Source organism: Stegodyphus dumicola, chromosome 3 (genome assembly GCF_044657685.1).
Source record: "Stegodyphus dumicola isolate Sdum_Otavi_A_Nest chromosome 3, ASM4465768v1".
In the NCBI taxonomy this organism is placed as follows: domain Eukaryota; kingdom Metazoa; phylum Arthropoda; class Arachnida; order Araneae; family Eresidae; genus Stegodyphus; species Stegodyphus dumicola.
Window position 1 is genome coordinate 61,056,843 of NC_140770.1, and position 16,749 is coordinate 61,073,591.

At 32.7% G+C, this 16,749-nt stretch overlaps 1 protein-coding gene across 1 annotated transcript in view; it reads left to right on the forward strand.

Annotated features, from left to right (window-relative positions):
- Dhc1 (dynein axonemal heavy chain 1) overlaps window positions 1-16,749 on the forward strand; it is a 402,656-nt gene that overhangs the window by 354,776 nt on the left and 31,131 nt on the right. The window contains exon 75 of the mRNA XM_085812430.1: window positions 6,098-6,254. Coding sequence (XP_085668556.1) covers window positions 6,098-6,254 — 157 coding nt within the window. The remainder of the gene's footprint in view (window positions 1-6,097; window positions 6,255-16,749) is intronic.

Genomic DNA, 16,749 nt, shown 5'->3' on the forward strand with positions numbered 1-16,749 from the left:
TCACCACCTGGTTAAAACATTTTATTATGGAACTTTTTGTGGTCAGTTTTGCATATTCAGTTGATTTCTTAAACCGCGAATTTATACCCATGCATTGAAGAGATGTTTAATCGCGTAATTATTTTAAAGCAATTAGTATACTTTGCTCTTACTTGCTTTATCTGATTAATAAACATTATCAGCATGCGGAAAGGCATACTCTTTTCATTATTTCACTTCTTTACAGTTTTTATACATTTTGGGAACGCCAGATGCCTCCCAGACGGTGTAGTGGTTAGAGGAGACTACTGCAGTACCGAAGACCCCGATTTTGAATCCCGGAGAAGGCATGGATGTCTTGCGGTATGATAGCACTCTAAATATGCGGTAAGCCGAACGTCCTCTCGAGAGGATGGTGGGAGACTCTCGGAACCGTCCCCCCGGGGTTCTCTCCATCAAAATTGGGGGCGGAATTGAGCGAAGTCGTACTGTCACCTGTATGGTGCTCAGTACTGTTGCCAGTGATAGGCGCAATCTTGCACTCTTTGCCACGATGAATTCCGCGTGCTTGCTCTAATGTTACTGTCAGACAAGCGAGTTAAGTTAAAACACAGCAGGGATGGCAGATTGAAAGAATATCGGTAACGATTTAATTTCAGATTTCAATACTTTAGAAATTTCAGCTTAATTCGAATTTTATAAAAAAAATTTCGATGACATTTTTTCAACCACTAGCAGTATATTACATAGCTAGTAGTTCGACCACTGAATGTAGAACACTAGTCGTTTGGCCCGAGTATAAATTTCAAAGAACCGGTTAGATATTGAGTTTTCTTTGTTTTCTCTATATGTAATGCAAATACAAGCTTTTCTTTTTAATTTCCCTATGAGATTATCTCTTATCCATCGTACAGATATCCCTCATATGTTTTATCATAGTACAATAAATCCATCGGAATCCTTATTTTTTTATTGTTGCCTTCGATTTCAATTTGTGCAGATTTCGGAAACAAAATACAATTTTGTTCCATGTAGGTATAAAAATGAATTCAAATATTTTGGAGCTGCCCATAAAAGAGGTAGTACATGATGTTTTTGGTGACAATTTCAATGTTGAAAACTTCTAGTGTAAATTTTGTTCATTATACAATAATATTTTCTGCATGGCAGAAAAAAATATTGTGTTAAGAATTAAAAAGATGTATATATATATAAAGCAAAGAGCTCCTGTAATGAAATATTGGAAAAAGAATCATGTATAATCTGAAGTAGGTCTTTACATAAATGGGGATGAAGCTGTGTAAGGAAATTATTCTCCAGGATCTCGAATATGATCTAACTGCGTAGCTTAAAACTCTGTTAAGTTGAAAGTTAAAGGTGAAAATCAGATTAGATTTTAAATCTTTTTCAATGCTTTATCTTAATTACCTGAGCATTTGGAAAACCGTACTGAGTATTTCAGAAATAAAGTTGAAAAATGAGACATTTTATACAGCTACTGACTACTTCCAAATGCAATGGAATTTTATAACGCATTAGAGATATCAGCTTCACTTGCACATACAGATAGATGCACATACAGAAGTTTGTGTTAAGGAGAAAAATGACGCCTCTTCGAATGAACAAAAGTGATTTCTGAAATAAGAGAAGAAGTGTAGAGTTTTTCTTGTTCAGTTTGCCTTACATTCAGATTCCATATACTTAAAGCTCATTATTATACTTGTCTCTCATTTTATTTCAATGAACTAAATATTTGGTTTTATTACATTAATTATATTACAATAAATATGTATTAAAATTTTTGATTGTATTAATTGTCATCTTGAGGCATATTGTATACCTTGGGAAGTAATAATTCCCTTTTGGAAGAAAGAATATTCAGACAAATAAATTACTTTTATTGGTATATATAGAGAGAGAGAGAGAGAATTGGGAATAACTGGTTTCAGTTTACTCTTTTTTGTGATAGAAATCCATAACTATTGATGACTATACTTACTAGCACAAAGTAAATAAAAATACGTAATATTTACTGCTAGAGAAAATAATTATATTGTTATAGCTTAAATCCTTAATTATTTTGAAGTATTTAGTTTGCTTCTCTGACTGGATAATAAAAATTATTTTAAGAATAAAAACTAATGAAATAAATATACTTATTAATGATGAGTAACTATCGATACCTTCATTTGCTGCATTTCTAGAAGTAGCTTAGTGGTCTGGGCCGTTTCACACCGCAGTTACCCACGACACCACCTCATGGTAAAGCTTTCGATATCAAAACATCTTACATTGATTTTTTCTACAGTCCGAAATAAATATCATCAAATGCATTGCCATTTATGGAGGAGGATACAGCGTAATAGAAAGAGCTCTTTGAAACAATATTTTAATTTAAGTCTTTCGAAATTGAATACATTCTGCAAATGAAAAATCGCAGATATTTCTATTCAGTTGAGGGACCCTAGACATCTTTGACGTTCAAACACATGTATTAGGTATGTGATACGTCTCATACTTGTATTTAATACCTACGACAGTTTAAAAGCTTTCCATATTCCATATTTGAGCTTTTTAATTTTCTTCTGAACTTATTATTAAGATTCAGCCTTTTTCGATGCTACTCTCGAAAATTGCTTAACTTCCCAATATTTTTATTTAAATTGTGGATTAATTAGCTTTTATCAACTCATATAGAAGTCTTTAAGTTTCCTTGATTAAACAACTAAAACATGTATCATAAATCTAATAGTCTAAGAACCACTCACCTGGTTTTAGGAATATAGCTGAAGGACTTAACCCCTTAACTGCCGCGGGCGTATATATACGCCTTGCTCAGCGATGCGTTAACTGCCCCAGATGCGCCCAGATGCGCAGCCGATGCGTTAACTTTGCGAATAATTTTAGGTGTAGCAGCGCAAAGCAAATGATAGCAGTTTGGAAGGACATATATATACGCCTGGGGCAGTTAACGCATCGGCTGAGCAAGGCGTATATATACGCCCGCGGCAGTTAAGGGGTTAACTCACCTAAGATGCACAGATACTTTAAAATTGATCGCAAGGTTTCAGAACAATGACTATGTTACTGAAGGAACTACTCAAACCATATATAGCCCAGATCTAACACTAGTTTTGCTTTAGAAATCAATTAAAAGTCAGGTTTACATTGAGAAAATTACTGATCCACAACATCTGGAAGAGAAAGTGCGTCACATTTGTCGTCAAGGAGCTGCCACTATCGATTATGGCAGAAGTATCAGTTGGATCTAGTCGAAACAGTTTGAGACCCTAAGAAATTCCTTATGATACCTGACTTACGGGATTCTTTGTAATTTTGTCAAATATCTTCTAAGATCATCTTAAGCAGTTATGAAGCACTAATAGTTGTCTCTGTAATCTAGAAAAATATGCCCATGTAGTTAGAGATTTCCTCCCCCAAACTCCCTTCCACATCATGAAGGTTATTTTTCTTATAGATCCGTTAATCGTTCGAACAAAGCATTATTGAAAACGCCCATATTTCTTGGAGATAATCTTCGCAAAAGAACGAGTTTTCGTGTAAGCTGATGTTGAAACGTAGATTCTTTCTTTTGAAATAGCCTTTTGTGCTTACAGGTACGTTCTTACAGGTAGTTCGAAACTCACAGAAATTTCAGGAACCCGAAATGATAGATTTTGCAATGGTTACATCTACAGAAGCTGCTTGTCAGGCAATTTGTGCAAAATCCCACTTTTTCTTTCTTTGTTCCATTTCGACCAAACGGAAAACAATCATGAACATCATCTGTAAGCACCGAGTGCTGCAGAAGTGAAACGAAAGAGAAATTCTTTTCTGCTTTTAAAACTTTTCAATAACCTAAGAATAAATGATTTCTAATGGAAAGAAGCAAATAAACAAAAAGGATGCTTTCTCGGGCACATATAAAGTTTAAAATCGATTTGCGTTTAAATGAAATCTCTTCCTCGAAATGGAACAAATTCATATAAATGTATATTTTCTCCTTGCTTTCTAAATGCATTTTATTTATTTCATCGTCATGTCGACGTAATGCGTTCAAAAATTATTTTGCTTTTCTCCCTTTATCCTTTATAAAATCCTTGATAACCTTTAAATCTACTTTATTCTCTCTTTATTTCGGGTGCACGGAATCAATTTTTTTCGCAAGAATCATGTTTTATCCATGCTTGTTTCATTAAAAATAAAATTTGTCTGGAGATATACTTTCCACAAAACTCCCATTTTCCCGGATTATGAAAATCTAGTATTTTTGCCCTAACTCAAAACATCATCTTACGTGAAAACTTACTTAGATCTGTTTTGTAAAAGTATTACTTACTCTCAGTGATGTAATCTTTTAAAGAAGTAAGATGAAGTTTATACATTTCTAAATATGGTTTTGAATATGAATTGCATGCACTTTTATCTTGACGAAACTTGAAAAGGATTTCAAATGCATAAAAAATAGTTTGTACAAAAATCAAAATAATGTAAGATAATTTACTTTTTTAATGTATTAGAATACATAGTTACTGAGTAAATAAATATAAAATGTATCAAAATCAGGGAATATTTTGTTCTCGTTATCTACATGAAGCTACAGATACTATGTCCGTCTGATGACACGCATTTATTGTTTTGCTTCATGCATGATTTACTGTAATGATGGTCTTATCATTACAGTAATGATGGTCTTATCATTCCATGTTATCTAGATAAGCATTCTGGACAAAATACTATTACGGGTTCAGATTTTATTTAAGCTAATACTTGGTTATATCATTATATGCCGTAATCAGAACTTGGATCTTGTGAAAATGCAATTAACATGGGGATAAATAACATTTACAGTAATTTTCGCTCACTGTTTTTTCGATATGGCTACCAGTTCTTCTAGTAACAGAGGCGCGTAACACACTTCTTGACGCACACTTCATGTATCCCTAATTTTCTCTCTGTTCCATTAGGGCCAGGCAAAATGGCTGCCCGGGTAAGACGCAAGTCATCAATGTGATATTTACTAAATAAGGTAAACTCAGATAACGTAAATAGTAAAAAGATTAGAACAAAGGTTTTGTAAAGTCATTTTGGTAAGAAAGCTGAAAAATCATATGATGAACTGAGAACAGACTGAAAAAGGAAACAGAAAAATGTATGCCAACACTTAACCCTGCATTGTAAATTCTAAACGTATATTGCTATGCAGTTTTTAAAATATTTGCATTTTTTCGAGGCCCGGTAGCGCAGTGGGTAGCAAATCTCGCAGCAGCACCACAGGTCCGGAGTTCGATCCCCGGGCTGGGAAAGGTCGACTCAGCTTTCCATCCCTTGATTTCCATCACTTGGGTCGATAAAATGAGTACCAAGTTCACTTGGGGACTAAACACTGGGGGTCCTGCGACAAGCTGATCACTTGTTCAGGGCATACGCTTACGCACCCCGGGGCCCACAGTCAAGAAAGCAGATTTCGCGGCCCTGCTGGCCTTAGCCCACTACGGCTACTTTCCCATTAGACTCACTAACTGTCTTGCATCTCAATCCTTGAGATTTTAGTAGACAAACAGACCATAGGAAAACTGTATATGATTCTAGCATAGGCTGAAAAACTCAGAAATGTCTCGAAGATGAATTATTTGCTATGTTATCCCTGTTATGTGGCCTCCAGATTCACTTTACTGGAATTTTCTTGAGTATTAAATGTGAGAAGTGATTGAACGAGTCATTAATGACACTGCCTGTAACTACAGAGGTGAGCTGAACAAGACAATCTGCGAAGTATTTCACGATTTGTACGATGAAGTTATAAATTTCACATGTTTTTGCTTCAGAGGTTGTTGGGAGACTGTGATTGATACCGAAAGTGATCCCTGTATACGTTCCAATATATAAAATATTAATCTCCTCTTGTTTCAGGAGATCTCAATAAATAGATGTTTGAAATTATAATTTTAGAGATATTCCTTTATGTATTTTTCCCACTAGTTCCCGCATGCTGTGTACATTCTCTATTAAATTTGATCAAATGGATATTAATCGACAAGATTCGATATAGGTAAAAAAGCAACAAAATATGCACTTTTTGCCTAATTAATGCTAAAAAATGGCTATTTCTTTTTAGGTACCAAATAAACACGGTGAATGAAGTGTTAGATGCATTGATTCGAGTACCTCCTCAAGATAGTGCTAACATGGCCGTAGAGACGAAAGAACAGACCGTCAATAAAATGGCTGCGGAGATGCTGGAAAAACTGCCAGAAGAATATGTGTCTCACGAGGTATTTGTCCCATTTCTTTCAGCATTTTTTACAAGAAACACTAATTATAATTTTTAAAAAGCTGAGATGTAATTAGATGTATTTTGCTTCTGAATACAATGTATGACTGATAAATAGTTTTTAATTAAATATAACCTTTTGTTTGTTTTATAAAAACGATTAAAAATTTTGACTTTCTAGAAATTTTGATCCGAAATTTCGTATCTAAACTACCAAATGCTTACTAATATAGAAATTAATTAATATAGAAGTGAATTATCAACAATGAAAAGCAAATGTTTGCAAACTACTTACGTTTCTGCACTTAAGAAAATTCTTAACTGCGTCTCAAAAGTTATGCGATGCAGATTCTCCATTAGGGAGCGTATACGTGGATATTACAACACGAAATTACTGCTGTAGGCGATGAGGCATGCCGATATAAAAAAATGTGCCCAAAAGCAATTTTTCCTTGAAAATATACAAAATAGGCATGAGGCCAAAATGTTTCTTTCCACCTAAGTGTACCAAAGAGAAAAAGTTTTTGAAGACTTAGCATTCGACGTTTAATCTGATGAACTAGATTCCGACTAGAGAAATATGTTTAGAAGATTCTCACGGGTATAATGCTTTGAAGAGCATTCGATAGAAAAGTCTATCGAGGAAATTGTTAATTTCTTTTCCAGTAACCATTCTGCGACTTTACATTTATGGAACAATTTCTAATACTGAAGGTAACTGTATGGAGATCCTTTTTAAAATCGTCATAAGAGTTACGATATTTTCGGCAATACGTACATCGCATTACTAGCCAAATGAAACTACTGGCAGAGCTATTACACCTAACCTCTAGACATTGACTACCTAAGAAAAGTCGATATCTGCTAATACCGTGAGACGAAACCTAAATGCCAAGGCTGTGTAAGCTGGGAGCCTAGAATCTGTAACCTTTTAAGATCTTAAATTCCATTGATAAGCACGATAATAGATGTCGAACAGGTGAATGCAGGGCCGTACACCCGCATGGCTGTTTATGACAAATCGGGTAACTTCCGGTACCCGCAACTGTCTAGTTGAGCACACACTCCTGGCGTCCAATAAAGGCCAAATCGGTAGTTTATTGATAGTAACATATATATATATATATATATATCCTGCTATTATTTAAACCTCACAGATATCGAATAAAGTCGCGTGCTAAACGACACTACAACCAAACACGTGTGCTGCTAGGTAGCTTGAATTCAGTTTGGCGTACTAAGTCTCGTCTGCGCCACGTGTGCAAATACAATTCTTCCCGTTTCTTCTGAAATCCTTGATGCAAATCCTAAGCATTTGATTAGGGAGGCATGTTGAAACACTATTCAAGATATAGTAATACTATGTTTCTTACCTTTTAGTTCCGCTGCCATAGACGAGGTGTATATCAACAATCTTATCATTATTGTAGAGATGCATCCAGCTTGTGCAAAGTGAACGACTCAGATGAAAGTGGCTTTCGCTACTTAATTAATTTGCTGCACAATATTAATGGATTTCAACGCCTTCCGAGAGCGTATGCGGACAAATTCTTGCAGAAAGCTGTTTGCCAGATGTATCTTAAAGTTTATATAGATAATTTTGTATTACTTTATAAATTTGCTTGGGAAACAACTAGAGAAATAAAAATTGTATATTAGTCACTGTTACTACAACGCAAAATTAAGAAATCAACTCTCTTTCTAAATTATTCGTATATTTCCAAGGTGAAACACCCGTCTAAAGCAGCTTAAATCGGTCTTATTTTTTAAATCAAGCATAAAAATGTATTCGACATCACTTACTGTGTTTATCAATGGTGTGATGTGTTCGTGAGTAATCTTTGTGAGAAAGATGAATCTCACATGTAGGATTTATGCAATGAAGGGTTAGCAAATGGGGAAATGTTTTCGGCAAAAAAATCTGATTATACGTACATTATTTAACCGATCGCTGAATATTGTAAATCGTAAGTAAAAACATTTAGATTCAAATCGGTGATTTACATGTAAAATTTATTTGGGCAGGGGGTGAGGATGCGTTCAGATGTATTCGTTCTTACCAGACATTTGATAATCAAATACTTTCCAAAAAATGTAATTAGTTACTGTAAATAGTCTCAAAGTTTTAAAATTTTCCAGAATATATAAGCAAACTCTAAAAAGCAAACTCTGATCAAACACTGAGTAAACTCTGAAAACGCTTTTTAGGTATGGTAAGTTAGACAATGATGTACTATAACTGAAAATCTTTAAATACAGAAGGAATCTCACAGTTCTCTAACTTTGAATTTGTTTGATGCAACATGGTTTTATATATGTTTTATTATTTTCTTAATATAAATTTAATATTTAGATTCAAACTTGTTGATGATACAAACTATATATATATATATAATCAAAATAAATTAAAATAAAAAATACGTTTAGAAACCATTATATATTCAATACGGAATAAGCCACCATATGGAAAAAACAAAACCAGAAGAACTGCTTGAAAAGGGCAAAACATGCTAAAACCAAAAATCAAAAACGAAATTTACATCTTTCGCTGCACCTTCATCAGGAGGTTGGTGCTATGAACGAATTAAATAAATCAGTCAGTTCCTGAACCAACAAAGACATAAACTGAAGTTTAGTAATTTAAATAATATCAGAAAAATAATCAAAGTAATATGTGTCTTTGTTAGTCCAACCACTACAAGCCCAAGTAAGAAGGGTAAAAATTATAATAAAATTATAGCATTAAAACCATACATAAGTTTAAAAAAGCTTAAAAATGCTGTTTTCTGTAGATCAAGTCCAAACGACAAAACGTGTGAAACAAGCAATTCAATATATGAGGGGGAAAATACATGAAAATTTTGAAACCGTACAAGATGGCTTTACGTTTTTTAAAGCATATCATAAAAATCATAAACATGCAAAAAAGCTTAAAATTCTAATAATAATTTGTATTTTCAATTTGAGTAGCCTGAGTAGCAAAAGAAAATAACCATATAAAACAGGAGCAATCCAACATATGAAAAAGTAATAAATTAAAGTTTGATCTAAAAATCTCTACATATAATAAAAGAAAGAGTGTGTGTGACTTTCGTTCCTGCTGCGCGTAAGACCTAATAGACCCACGGCTACGAAATTTGGTACATAGGTACATCTAGACAAGAGCCAGTGCAGCTCGAAGCGATTTTTTTCAAAATTCGAATAAGATTTTTTTTTCATTTTATCTTTTTTGATCAAATCGCATCATTTCGAATAGTTTCGTTCTTTTCGAAATGTGGTTTTGGCAATCATTTTTCATTCAGTGCTTTGTATACTAGATTGATGACTGTTGAAAATATGAGATAAAATATTATTAATTATACACGCAACACGCACATCATAATCTTCTTACTCTGACGCGCATGTATTTCGCAAGGCACAACAGAAAGAATTTCCTTTTTTTTTCCCTCTCTCTCTCTCTCTTTATTAGCTAATGGCAAAGAGGTTTGTATATTTTTAATTGTGTCGTCTACAAAGCACAATTATGATTGGTTATTGCTTTCTTATGATAGTTTTATTCTTTTAGAAATGTGGTTTTGACAACAGTTCCACATTCATTGCTTTGGATACTGGACTGCTGACTGTTTTCTCATGAAAATATGAGATTTATTGCTCATTTCATCGCAATTTTTATATTATGTTTTAATTATATAAAACGTTTTGCATGATTTGTTTTAGGAAACAAAGTTTTTAACTTCCTTTATACCATTTGATTCTTAAGATTTTGCAACGAAGGTGGTTAATTTATTTATTAGGATAATTAATATTTTTATTAAGGTTATTGCTTATTTCATTGTAATTTATATATATATATAATATATTTTTATTAATTTTTTTGATAAAGTTGTTCTGCAGAGTAAAATTCTGTGCATTTCTTTAATTTAATGTTTCTCTTGTATACTGGGCGTTTGTCGAATCCAGTATCATAAAAAAAATTGTTTCAGCAAAAATGGCATGGAGTTATTTATTTTATTGTAGAAATTTTATATAATTTTTACGTAATTATGGTGAGGGTTAAGAAGGGGATATAAATTGTGTTCTAACAAATGCTTAATACACATCTCATGCAGTCAATGTGCTAAAATTTCAAGGTGTGTATGTTTTTCTGGTTTGCTTTATACATCAGGAAAGTATGCAAAGAGGGTTGGAATCTTAACAAAGAATATAAAGTAGGAAGAACTTACAAACGCAGCTGCAAAAGCGCAAATGGGTTCATTTGCGCTTTTGCAGCTGAGGATGATGGTTCGGTAAAACCATCGAAACTAGTTCTGTGAAAATTTGACAATATAACGCTGATTTTTGTTGTTTGACTTCTAAATTAATAGGATGAGGAGTTAATAGTTAGTTGTTAAAGTCTGTAACATCAGAGCAACAAAAAGATTTGAAATGAAAAAATGTATTTAACATGTTCAATTGCAGAGCCTAAAATGTGCTAATTAATGAAATTAGATAAACTATGCCTTTTAAACTGATTAATAATATCAAAAATAGTTATATAAAATTTGTGTTATAACATACAATATGGCGTAGTAACAGCGAATAATTTGTAAAAGGCATAAACGTCGAATGATTTGGGTATCCTAAAAGAAATTCAATAGTAAATCGCCATGAAATTAATTGAATTATTATTATTATTATTATTATTATTATTATTATTATTATTATCATTATTAAAATTATTATTTTTTGTTATTTTTATTACTATTATTATTAAATTAAATCATAGTTTAAAATTAATTTTAAATCTAAGCTTAATTTTAAATTTAATTATTTTTATTTTGTGTTTTTAGATCGAACTTTGATTATTATTTTTTAATATGTTCGATTGCTCCTGTTTTATATATTTATGTCTTTTGGACCCTGTATCCTTAAACTGAAAATAATAATTATTAGGTATATATTTTTTGCTTGTTTATGATTTTGGTACCATAAGTAAAAAAAATTCGAAACCGGCCTATGTGATTCCAGAATTTTTATATATATTTATTTTTTCATGTATTGGACTACTTGCATTTTTTGCACGCTATATCTTTTTCAGTTTGTCTACGCAAAATACTATTTTTATGCTTTTTATGCCATAATTTTACAATTTTTTACACTTTTTACTTCGGCCTGTAGGGATTGGACTGATAAAGACGCAAATTACTTTGATTGTCTTTCTGAGATAAAGTATTAAATGTTAATTAATGCTTTTGTTTAGTTCAAAAACATGCTGATTTATTTACTTCTTTTGTTGCACCAACCCCCTAATGATGATGCAACGAAAGATGAAAATTTCTTTTCTATTTTTGATTTTGCTCTTTTCATGCAGTTTGCCACTGTGGCTGTGATGTTTAGTTTTTTGCATATAGTTTATTACGAATTGAATATGGAATAGATTATGAACGTATTATTTATTTTATTTTAATTATTACCACCTCTTATTGTTGCTTTTAGAGAGCAGTTGTATTAGGTTTTAAACTTTAAACAGCTCTCTACTCTGCATTTATTCATTTATATAAATTACATATATATAAATTATAAATACTAAGTTTAAAGTGCAGTTGTTGTAATCTGTATTGCAATATAAAATACTGTCGTTGAACAAAAAATATCATTTCTAAACTGATTGGATATTGTATTGAATTCGTAAAATTATTTCACATAGAAAATTTTTGCGTTGCATTACGCCATTCATTCGCATAATAAAATAGTTAAGAAAGCTGACAATTAAAGAAGCTTAACTGGAGCAGTACATGATATCTGTATTTCCATTATAGCATGCTAAAAGCACTCGATGTCAACTCAGTGCGGTTTCAGAAATCCAATAAACGATATTTCTCATTCCGAAATTTATTATTCTGTCTATCCATTCAAAGAAAGTTCGTTAAAAAGCGTACATCGAACTCCACCAATCTGCATCTGAGAGAATTTAATACACTTTTAAGCATATCAGCATATTCCATTTCCCCTGAAGATGATCCATAAATGACAAAATTTGATTTTCAATATCAAAATTTCACTTCTTCCCTCCACTCGTATCCACCCGCTACATTTTACGGACATTAACGACCCTATTTGAACCTTAGGAAGACGCATGGTTATGGTTCTGGAGCTTCGCTTTAATGTCCTAACCCATTACATCTCATTAGACTGGGTTATTCACTTGCAAATGATGTCTGAAAATAAGTGCCATTCATTTGAACGGCAGGGGGGTAGGAGGATAGGGAAGAGCTGTTAGTGGACACAAAACAAAGTTGGAGATGGAAAGGTAAGGGGGAGAGAAGGAAGTGCCACTAAATATGCACGCTCAGAATTATGAGTTAACATTATTTTGGTGTACGACTGTTGGAAGACGGTACATTTAATGAAAGTTTGTAGCTCCCATTTTGACCATTTTGAAATGAACACAATGTGGGATTGGAATCTTCTGCTGTGCCTCTCCCCATACGTTTTTGAAGGGCCCACGATGGATGGGGGGATTTCGGGTAAATTTATGAGCAATGGCTGAGTAGATCCTATTCCCCAAGCGGGTTATGAATACATCTGAAGTTGAATAGGGTCATAAAGTTGTAAGGCTTTTGACAAACTCAGAAGCTTAAGAAGGAGTTGCTTAATCGTAAATTTTACGGAATATTCACGATAATCCAAAGTAGTTAGTAGCTTAGAAGAAGATTAGAATTAAAAGAAATTGCATTTGTAAGATATGAAAAGGTGAAATGTGAGTTTATCCAAAATAATCTCCTATTAGAACTGATGTTTGTAAGATGACAGATTATTAAATGCACAATTATATTTTAAAAGCAAAGCTAGACGCAACATGATTCCTAACTTTTGAGTATTACCCAGAATTTTGCTTTCTTAAGATTCTGGTTTTAATAAATCCATACTCTATTTATTTCTAAAGATTACGTACTCTTTCGGAAATTTTTGAAAATTTAGAGATATAAAATATTATTTAGTTAAAAAAAACTAGTTTTAATAAAGGAAAGCAATGGGACAGATCACAGTCATGCAAAATAAAAAAAAAATATTAGATTTCCTTCATATTCGGGTTTTGTTAATCTTACAATTATACTAAACATGAATTACTTTTGTTTTACAATGTAAATAATTTAAAATTTTGAGACGTCTTTAGCGAAATCTTTTGAGATTTCCGTTACGCTACTCTATCTACGTTACGTTCAAAACGTTATGTTACGTTACGTTCTCCATTACCTTTGCAAGTGTTGTTTTTGAAATACCATTGCACTGCCCTATACTCGTGACTGAAAACTCACAAGTTGTTACTACCCTGTGACTTGGCTGTCACCGCTGGCAGAAGATATGACGTTACCTGGTGTTCCTTTGTTATGATTAACGACAGCCTTTAGTTTCATTAAATTTTAACAATATATTGAAATTAACAGCATTGCTTGTACCATTAAACTTACAGGATTGGAAATCAGTAAACATCCATCCTTGGCCAACTGCTTTGACAGATAAAATTACCCTTGATTTAATTACATTTTTTAAACTTTTTCATACTTACTTTCCTGTTTCGTAACGGTCGCTTATGAATTGATCTCCAGCGAAGATTACTGTAAGTTCATAACGACCTTGACGGCACTATTGGGCTTCATCTTTATTTTTAAAAATCTATCTGAATGTAGTGCATATACTTTACTCCCCTACAACGTTGACTCTGTGGTTGACCCTAACTTCATCTTCAATCTATAGGTCCCTTCGGAGTAGGTTCTGTCAACTATTGTTCCATGTATGAACGAAGAAGTTTGTATGTACCATACGTATAGCCAAACGCAAAATTTTCACCAATATACATCTATGTAATATAAACAAGATAACAACAATAATCTATAGGTCACCAGTAACCAGCACCGCGACCTTAATTTATGTGGTCGCGGTTCATTAAATAATTAAATATGGTTCATTAAATAATAAGTAAACCTGAAACGGACCGTTTATGCCCCCATTAATATTTAATTAAAAATATATCTAAATTCATAGCACTGCCCCAAAACGGTAATGCACTGGCTGACTCTAACTGTCCATCAAGCTGCAAGTCACCGGTAACCAGCAGCCTGGATGGCCACTGCTGCCCATCGATTGAATTTTAATTTTAATTATCTGTCTAAATTTGCTACTCGAACAACGGTAATTAATGTAAGACTTGGCATTAAACGATCTTTAATTTGTAAGTCTCTGAGATTCTCATCAGTCTTCAAAAGAACCAATATTATGCGAGTCAAACTTTATTTAAAAAAATAATAAATTTATTAAACCAATAACCCGCTGGGTGTCTCCAAGCGATTCTATGTTTGAATTCACAGATGACACTGACGGGCACCAGCATACTTGCATTTAATTTTAATGGTTGTAGAATGTCATCAGAAAAGAGTAAATGTATTACTCTTTTCTGATAATCGACTGTTTGACCGGAAGTGAACTCAATCTGTACGTTATCGGTTACGAAAAGCCTTGAAAAGCACCAGCGTCTTCCGATTAAATTGTAATTTTAAAGTCTGTCCAAATTTACTGTTCTGTGCCACACTGATGATATGTAAGTTAAACCCATTTGTCATCAGCATTTTTTTACATTTGTTTTATCCTGCAGGTTGACCTGACCAAGAATTTCAAAAGACACCATTATCTTTCGATTTAATTGTAATTTAGAAATCTCTTTTAATTCACTGCACTATAGCACTTGAATAACTAATCACGAACGAACACATATCCTTAAAACAACGGGGACCCTTGGCGGAATCTTACGTTTAATCTTGCGTTTTAATTAAATTTTAATTTTAAAGTATAATTTGGTATATTGCTCCATGACCTACAACGTGTAGGTAAGCGCTGACCAACACCCTTAATGCCTACCTACATTATTCGGTTGAATTTCATTTAAAAATGTTTTTAATTTAATGCGAAAATCTGGTTACTGACCGCATCGATTATCAGCTTGTAGATAACCCATGACTAATGGCTTAAATGATATTATTTTAAGTACGTGTAATGTATAATATACGTACGTATAATTTTTATAATTTATGCAGTATCATTTTAATTAAAAAAAGATGTCTCAAATGCTATACAACTGCGATTGGTACGTAACTCTTTGCTTTTCAGTCCTTATGCATATCGTACTGTTTCTGTAATTGGTACGCAAGTGTTTGCTTTTCAATCCTTACGATTTTCATGCTAACATTTCATTAAGAATATTTTTTATTGCTCGCTGACAATAAATACATTTTAAAAGTCAGCTTGGATAACAAGAATTACTAATTAAATATAAGACGATGCTCCAGGTCTAGGAAACCGGATTTTAGTATGATACAAGCAATTTTCTACAGAGAGATAAATGTTCCAAAGTAACTTACTAATCGTTAGATTAAACTCACTGTTATTTTTACTTAATAATGTAATAATTTTTACTTCGTAATTCTTTATTTCGCAATCTCGAAAAATTTTGGATATCATATTCTAACGGAAACAACCATTTTGACCATTCCCGAATCCATTTAGACGAGCTTTTGCGTTACATTTGTATTTACGGACAGAATTAAGGATTCTTTTTTCAAAAACGGTTAAATTGATTTAAAATAGTTAAATTGATTTAAAATGGCCTTTTTCTTGACATGTGTACATCTTACTCACGAACATATGTACGTATCTGACAATCATCACTAATCAATAACACAGTGAATTCATTTAAATTTAAAAGTGCTTTATTTCATAAAATATTCAACAATTTTTGAGAAAATTACTATAATTAATAAAAGGATGTTTCTAAAGCTCTATATTGCATACTTTTTTTTTTTTTTTTTTAAATTTCCAGAAAATCAAATGGATTCGGGAAATAAAATCAATACGAAATAAAGATTCGATCTTCTCATAGGAATTTTAATAAAGCAAACTCGCACAAAAACTGTAACTTCATATCAAAATTAAATAAGAAAAATGTTTTTGTCAAAGAAATAACTGTTATTTCTGAGGCATTAGAGAACAAAACCACTGCAAAATATCTAATGATCCTTGAATAACTTTATAATAATTGCTAAGATTTAATTGATAATTTGTTTTTTTTAATGCCTCTATAATGATTTTATTTGAGTCGTTTAACATTATTTTGTTGCTGTTAGTTATCTTCTAGTGCTCACATCTGACCATTTCTACAGTTTTAACCAAATGTGCAATTGCATTTAAACGTCCTGTTCTCTTTCTTTGCACTTTGTTGACATCCCCATCACCAGAAAATTTTAGTTGCGCTATTGGTTGAAATGGGTGTTCCCATGACAACGGCGCTTCACCGCCATAAGTCATGGACACTGCTTTTATAAATAAACGTGAAGTGAGACTGATAAGATTTTGCTACCTAATAACCATGCTCAGCCCGCCATAATTATTCACATCACAAAACGTGAGTGGAGGGCGCCGCGCGCGCAGATAATGCAAATAACTTAGTATCACTCACGGCCACA